Consider the following 8,263-nt stretch of genomic DNA (forward strand, 5'->3'; position numbering starts at 1 on the left):
AGATGGGGTCGTACTTTCCTAAACTTGACATTATGGAGATACCATTGCAATGTTAGTTGTGTGTGGGATAAAACATGATATGTTCATGGCCAGAAGCTGGTATAAAATCATAAGTAAAAATCTTCACATTTTGTTTAATGACAACAGATTTATTCCCCATAATCAAAAGCGCAGCAGTGCCTCATTTAATAATAGGAATTTAAAATTGTTGGGAAAACAAAAAGGGTCCCCAAGTTCAAATTATCCTTGACACTATTAAAATTTTGAAATAAGGCACTTCAATGTGTATATCTTCAATACATGGATCTGTGTACCTAAACTTGGTTTATTTCAGCATGAGGCTTCTGTCACCAAAGAAAATCTTTCTGCAATGCATTTCAATGGGTAATGTGTAATGCGCCAAGTTATACAGTGAGGATACTGGGTGCACAGTGAAGCCAGCTTGAGTTTGGACAAATTGCCCTGCAATGTTAAGTTAAAAATGAATTGGTTCATACAGCAAAACGGGGAAATATTCTCCTATTTCATAGTAAAAGAACATGCAGTTTGATATTCTCCAACTGCACATATTTATGGATGTAGGTACTTGCAATGAATATGTTCGATATTGTGCTGGAACTTGCACAGTAACAACTGGACAAGGCTCTGTTTCTGCTCTCTGCAACCAATTGCGGCCAGAACTCAAGGATTCCACATCGCACAATTGAACAAATTCCCTGGGGGTCTCAGCCTTATTCCAAAGCTTGGAAACAAACAACAAAATGTAAACTTCAGGATTTTCCTTAAAATGTATTTCTCGCTGGGCGAATATTCGAACATGCCGCTTGACAGGAAATAATGTACACTTTTCAACCCAGTAATCTTAATCTCTTTCTAACTCTTCTCCTGTTGCGTTGTTGGCAATCAGCAAGAGGAAACATCGATTGTATGCACTAAATATCTTCAATGGCATTTCTGTTCTCTGTCTTGTTTTTTTAATTCTATTCAGTACAATGCAGTTACCCACAATGATTATAAAAGTATCAAAATATCATTGTTAACACCTAGTAAATCTCTTGCACAATTTGTTGGCAAGGTAGATTAGACTGAATTGTTTTTTTTAATATGGTTTTGTTTGATTCAGATGTTCTGCATAGACAGTGCTTTGAGTTCAATCATGAACTTTGCTTCAGTGTCAGTTTGTCGAGGGAGAATCAGAGTCACTGCTTCTCCGGATTAATTCTGGAGTATAATCCACTGGAGCAAAGCGAGTCTTTGTTCTGGAAATATGGAATATCCCTGACGATGCCCGGGAAGGAATAGTCCACTGGAGGACGAAATGGCAATGTTGGCATCAGACCAGAAGTAACATAAGGTGACACGAATGTTGGCAGCCCTCGGCTAGGGCTCGAGTACGCCAGTCGAAGAGGGTTGATGCCAAGTCTGGGGTTCAATCCGTACAGATTTGCGGGACCTCCGAAGACTGCGCTGGATTGCAGGGGAGAGAAGGCAGACTTAGTGCCGATGGAGCTACCAGGAAGTCCAGCTAAGGTAATGTGTGAGGACCGCGGAAGGTCTGTGGGATTGGATACTGTGCAGTCAACATCTTTGACCTGTCCATTGGGTTCCTTCCCATTCAGGACTTGTTCAATGGCCTGGACCACGTCTCCTTTGCAGTTTGCCAGGATGCACTCTAATTTATCGCGCTTGTAACTGGGGAAAACTTTGGTGAGGATGTCAATGGGCGCCCTGTGGTTGGAGGAAGAACTGGGAAGGTTGCCCATGACCTTGGCCAGCTCCTTGGGTTTGTCACATTCGTTGCCGGACTCTGCATCAGATGGCGTCACTGAGCGAGGGCTGTCAGCACTTTCCGGGGAGGATGAAAGCTGTCCTGAATCGTTGTCCAAAGCTTCAGCTTTTCCAGCTTTATCCTTGAGGTTGGTTTCCGATGTTTCAGTGTCTGAAGTGGCAGAATGTGAAGGCTGGAGAACCGAGCGGCCCACCAGGCTGTTATAGAACAGCTCGTATTTGGGGTTCTTGTCTCCTGCAAAGAGACCCAAACATTGAAATGAAGCACAGAGGTCAACAGTAGGAGAACTTAAAGTATGATACAACAATAACATTACTCTATAGATTGTTTAACGACTAATATTCAAGGCAAATTTGACTTTTTAAAAATATTAACAATGATGATACAAGTATTCAGAGGTCACGTTAAAAACCTAACAGCCACCATGGGAGATTTGCATTAATTATATGGTAAGGTGGGTTCCATTGTTTTACAAATAATGTATGTAACAAACTTTCATTTTTCAGAAATGCATGAGAACAGATATTCTGGTCAATAGACCTGCATGAATTAGAAGATCCCTTCGACAGTTTCCTTTCAGCTTCCATTAGCTTTTGTAGACTTGATTTGCAAACACATTTTCAAAGCTTCCAATTCAATAAAATTTAAGGTTTAAAATTAGTTGAATAAATGCTTTAAATTAATTTTATTTTGAAGTTGAGATTTGTCACCAATATTAAATATCATCACGTTTGCTAATTCTCTCCCTATCCCCATACCCCGGACAGACTTATTTTTAATTAGTTACTCTTCCACCAAATCAAAATAAAAGTCAACAAACTTCATTTCACATTCTCAAATCGTTTTTGCCGTAGTATAAAGCGTTTTGCACGTCCATGTTAATGGTGTTGATGTGAGGGGTTTGAGCGAATTATTACGGATTCGTTTTTCTAAGCCCCCGGAGTGTTACTAAAGTCTGCAAAAAGCTTCCGTTAACTTTGATATGAATGCGGTACACACCTCCGCGGATATTAATGGTGGAAATGTGATCTAATTGTTTTTTGGGCTGTCATTTTTAACAATAGCATGTCTCAACAACTGTCAGCCTAAAGGGAGCTCGATCTGGGTATACTGTTCACTGAAAAATAGATTTCCGTTTTGGAATGCCTTCGAAATTGCTTAATTATCTGCACACCTTACATCTTATTTTTACAACATTTGTACAAAGCGCAGCTCATAAACCATGTTATTTTATGACAGAGATACTTTACAGTATTTTGACTTCCACAAGTAATTTTCAGAGCACCTAATTCAGTGCGCAGACTTTCGGTTTTGTTTACATGAAAGTGTAGAGTGTAGACGTAATTTGTGGTTAATAGTGGTTTTAAGATGGCATACCCTAGTATGCACTACTATTAATTCTTAGACCTGCATAGTACGTATCGTCTGCTAGTGACAACGGAATTTCATCCGGACTCCTGTCAATTTCGCTTCCCTTCTTTATACACACACGCCTTGCTGTTGATTGTACAGGACACATCTGTTGAGTTGGTCCCCTCGCCCACAAGCGAACACGTTATTTTAAAATTAATTGGCTTTTTTATCTTTGATTTTTTTAAACGAGGAAATATCCATCCTTTCAACCTAGTTTCACTCCTTTCCGAACGAAAACAGGTTTACTCGAGAGTCAATTTTATACTTTGAATTCAAGCATCACGTTTGTGTATTGCGTTGGTTTATTTTGGCATATACTAAAATACTCGTTAATTATTTGTTAGTTGTTCTTCAAATGTGGAATGATGGGGTACAGGGAACTTGTATTCAAGCCAATTAAAACAGCTTCTTTTTGTCATCAATGTGGGGCAGTGAGCCTCTGGTTGTAACAAATGAAATCGACATATCAGGGAATCCAGATGATACAAAGGGCACGTTGCCGAAATGTGGATTAATTTCAATACACATTAAACCAAATTTTATCGCATATATTTATTCACGGACTTGGTATAATTGCATTTCTCACATTAACACATTTAAGGTAAATCCACCAGTTGTCGTTTTGGTAATGGCAGAGTTGTATTTTAGCTAAAAAAAAAAACGAGGTTTTATTCAATAGTTTCTTTGTTTCAAACACCTTCTCCCCCTAGCAAAAGGTAAAACCTGGCTAGCGTTGTAAACTAAACCAATGTCACACCATTTTTTAAAACCAGGTGCCATAAGTAGCCTTATTCTAGAATGCAAGCAACCCCCCCCCCGCCCCCGCCAATAGTTTATTCGTTCCTCTACTTCAAAGTTCAAAGTTAAATTTGTTATCAGAGTACATACATGTCACCACATACAACCCCGAGATGCATTATCTTGAGGGCATACTCAGCAAATCTATAGAATAGTAACTGTAAACAGGATCAATGAAAGAGAAAGCGCATAGAAGACAGCAAACTATGCAAATACAAAATATAAATAAATAGCAAAAAATAACGAGATCATGAAATAAAGAGGAGTTCTTAAAGTGAGATCATTGGTTCTGGGAACAGCTCAATAGATGAGTGTAAAGTGAGATCATTGGTTCTGGGAACAGCTCAATAGATGAGTGTGGTTATCATCTTTTGATGAACAGCTTGATGGTTGAGGGGTAGTAACGGATTGATAATGTTAGACACAACTTGACTCTTCTCTGTTATTTCATTATTTAACCCAAAATCTAACCGGCACGAACGACGCAACCTCGATTTACAGTTTGGTAAAATATGGTGCGTCTCGCAGTAGGGTGTTCAGACCAATTAGTTTTACTCACACGGCCTCTTGTTGAAAAATAGGCAGGAAAAAAAAAGCACCGTTTCCTAAACCAAAGTCAAATCCATTTAAAATTCTCATGTGTTTCCTGAGTCAATATAGCAGTCGTGTATTCCACCATCCTCCTGTGCCGCATTCCGTGCCCGAAGAGAACGTTACCCATTTACAACGCTTCAGTGAAAAACGCACCGCGTTATCACCGATCGGGATGCTCAGATAATGCGCGTGTTACTGTTGTGACGATTCTGAGATATTGATAGCTGTGATTCCAACGTTCAGATTATAAAAAGAATGCAAACAAAACTTCTCATCCATATTTTGTCAACCGAGGGAAAACATTCAGAAAACATTGCTTTTCAGGTTAGAATTTCGATTTAGATACATCCGATATTGCACGTTAATTCATGTCTCCACTTTACTGAGCTCTTCCATTGCATGTCTATGTTAGCGTGCAATTAAATCCTGTAAAAAGGACATGCATTCCCTAAGCATTTCCTGAAGGTGAGGTTAGGTTTATCGAAACCGTAGCCATACGAGTAACACAGAATATATGTTGAAGAGACAATCCCGGGAATTATGATTAGAAACGCTGAGCTAACGATAAAAAGATATTTAAAATGGAACCGTAGATTTGCAATTAGATTATTGATTCTGTGACTACAAATTTTGGGTAAAATCATCTGCTGCGAACGGTATCGATTAACGAGTTAACATTTTAAGAAAACTACAGTACAGTTAAAAAAATCATTCGCAGCAACTTGAACAATTAAACAGGATAAATAACCAACTTTCCCCGCGACTGTGTTGACAGGTGTCTGTTGTTAGCCTACCTTCCTTCTGCTTCTGATAGTCGCCTCCGAAGATCTCGTAGGGCGTCGAACCGGCCCTTGTTGACGGGATGATGCCGTTGGCGGCTGCGGCAGCCGCTGCCATGGCCAGGCCGGCTTCGGCAGCGCCTCCCCCGGCGTACATGTACTGCAGCTCCCTGGCCTCGTTCTCTTCTTGCGCCTGCTGCCGTCGGAGAGCCACCTGCGCGGCCATGACCCGCTGCCTCTCGGCGATCAGCATGCACTTGGCACACATGCAATCCCTCCAGCGGCAGAAGCGCTTGTGGCCCTTGAGCGCCGACACCACGCCGTGGTTGCGGCAGCGGGCGCACTTCGGCGTCCTGGGATAACGCTCGGCCGCGGCGGCGGCGGCGGCTGCAGCGGCGGCGGCTCGGAGTAGCAGTGCCGGCGGTCGCAGCAGAGAACTGCCGCCCATGGAAATGGGCACGGTTGCAGGGTTAGGCGGCGGGCAAGGCTCCGGATGGGGGGCGGAAGGCAGCGGTGATCTGCCATCCATTATCAGTCTGATCGGTGCAAATCAAAGCTCACTCACGACGTTACCAAGTACTCGTTTTTATCAACAACGACTTGCTTTTGCAGGAGACCAAGCTAATGCAAAAACAAACATGATTTAAACCCAAAATATGAGCCGAATTCACCGCGCCAAGGATTTACAAACTATATATTGCACCCGACTGAAGTGTCAGTCAACAATTTGAAACTTCCAGCATCGCTAGAAATATAACGTGCTAAAACTAACAATGATCTTTTATAAAGTAAGCAAAAACTGTATATTCGGATAATGCAAACCTGACTGCAAAACAACAAACAGCTCCGGTTTTGCCGCAACATAGAAAGATTATTGCAAATGAGAGGGTCAGTCGGTGCTGGACGGCCTGCTATCTGCCGTTCACTTGGATTAGAATGCGAGTTGGGTCTGCTCTTGAACTCCACTCTGCGCTCAAGTGCAATGTTGATGAAGCCACACGCTACAATCGATAAATAGTTGACACCAGTTAAACCCGGATTCCGCCCCGCATACCTCAAGCTGCCTGTCAATCACCCAAAGCAGGGGCAGGAACAGAACGGCCCTGCGCCTTCACCTATTGGCTGGAGTTCGTCACCAATGGAAGGGCCCTGTGTCGGCCTTCACCTATTGGCCAGAGCTCACCCTGCCGCTCCGCGCTCCACTGACTAACCAGAAAGATGAAAAACGTTTTAACAATAGTGAGTTGTTTTGACTTAAATCCGTGAAATGCTAGAAACCATTAGCAGGTCAGAAACAGCGTTAGAGTTTCAGGTCCATACTTTCAACAACCCAAGAATTTAATTTCTTTTCTTTAATTGCTTCCGGGATATTTTAATACAAAGTACAGAGCGATACCGTTATTTTGGATGTGGCATTATTAGCTCCTCCCTAACATAACATTAACGTCCGTTCAAATTAATATGGATGCCATCGGGTCAATACCGAATAAACTTAATAAACACATACCAAAATATATGTTCTTCTAGCTGTCTAACTTCCCCTCTGCCCTCCCCACCTTTTTATTTTGACGTCTTCCCTCTTCCGTTCCAGTTCTGAAAGGTCTCGGCCCGAAACGTTAATTTCCACAGATACTGCCTAACCTGCTGAGTTCGTCCAGCGTTCTGGACTGGCAGCATCTGCAGACTCTCCTGTTTATGGCATACCAAATATGGCCAATTTGGGAGAGCTTGTGTTATTATGCCTGAGATGTTAGCCCTTTTCCCTTGCAGACAAGAATAAATTTATGAAGTCAAGCAGCATGAGTGGGAAGAGAAACAGAGTCGACGCTTCAAGGCAAAAGAAAGTTGCATGACTCTGGAAAAGTGAGGAGACACACGTGTTTTAAATTGCCGAGAGGCATGCTGGATTAAACAGAGGGAACAGCTGTGACAGGGTGCAGAAAACTTTATAAAAGGACATTTGGAGCAAAATAATACATAAACAAGTTGAAATGTGACCAAGGGAAGGCAGAAATGCAAAAGAAAAGTAACGGTTACACCGAATATTAGTCCCCAAGTATTGTAGTGCGGCAAGTCGGAAGACTCCCCAGAGCAACACTTAGAGAAATACATAGATCAGGGCTGAGACGGAATGGGATGGGGAAATAAAGTGAGGGGTAAATGAAAGTTCAAGGCTGACTGTGGACTGTTCGGCAAAGCAATCGTCCGCACTACATTTCAGAGTGAAGAGAAATGATCGCCAGCGCTGAATGCGATACATTCCGCTTCACTAGTAGGATCATTTGGGTCCCCGGATGATGTGTAGGGAAGAGTTAAAATGACAGGTGGTGCATTTCCAACAGCTGCAAGTGGGAATGCTTTGTGAACGGGAGTGCTGCCGGCGATCAAAGAGCAAACCAGGGAGGTTTTGGAGTGAACCGATCATTTGACTCACGGGAGGGGAACAGTCCTCAATTTCTATCCGTGGGTTTACTCTTACATCTCATCCCCTCTGCCTCCCTTTCACCATTCTAGGGGACCATTCCCTCTGCGCTCTACTGGTTTGCTACAGTATTCCATATCTATCAACCACTTGCCTCTCTCTGGAACTGTCCCATTGAGCCATGGTTGATGTAATATATGGCCTTTTACTTCTTCCCTTCCCATTATCCAGGGAACCTTTGGAATCTGAACGAGCAAATGTTAGGTTAAAGCCACATCGAGTCTTGATGAAAAGGGAACAATCGTCCTCTCGCCTTCCATGTTTGCAGGTGGAGGAACTTGGTTTATGGTGTACGCAAGCGGACCAGGGTGTGCCATAACTGAAACAAACCCGAGCTTGTGGTGGTCCAGAATAACCCAGTGATCTGTAAGGAAAACAAAGAGAAAAGCCACCAGGTCACAGGCACTA

At 42.5% G+C, this 8,263-nt stretch overlaps 1 protein-coding gene across 1 annotated transcript; it reads right to left on the reverse strand.

Moving 5' to 3' along the window:
* Positions 1 to 1,134: 1,134 nt before the first annotated feature.
* On the reverse strand, positions 1,135 to 5,902 carry LOC140211451 (doublesex- and mab-3-related transcription factor A1-like). Its single transcript, XM_072281155.1, has 2 exons — positions 5,389 to 5,902; positions 1,135 to 2,023 (listed from the first exon to the last, which is right to left on the reverse strand). Exons 1-2 carry the CDS (start codon positions 5,900 to 5,902, stop codon positions 1,200 to 1,202), a joined length of 1,338 nt encoding a protein of 445 aa, XP_072137256.1. The 3' UTR covers positions 1,135 to 1,199.
* Between the last annotated feature and the right edge of the window lie 2,361 nt (positions 5,903 to 8,263).

This window comes from Mobula birostris, chromosome 17 (assembly GCF_030028105.1).
Source record: "Mobula birostris isolate sMobBir1 chromosome 17, sMobBir1.hap1, whole genome shotgun sequence".
In the NCBI taxonomy this organism is placed as follows: domain Eukaryota; kingdom Metazoa; phylum Chordata; class Chondrichthyes; order Myliobatiformes; family Myliobatidae; genus Mobula; species Mobula birostris.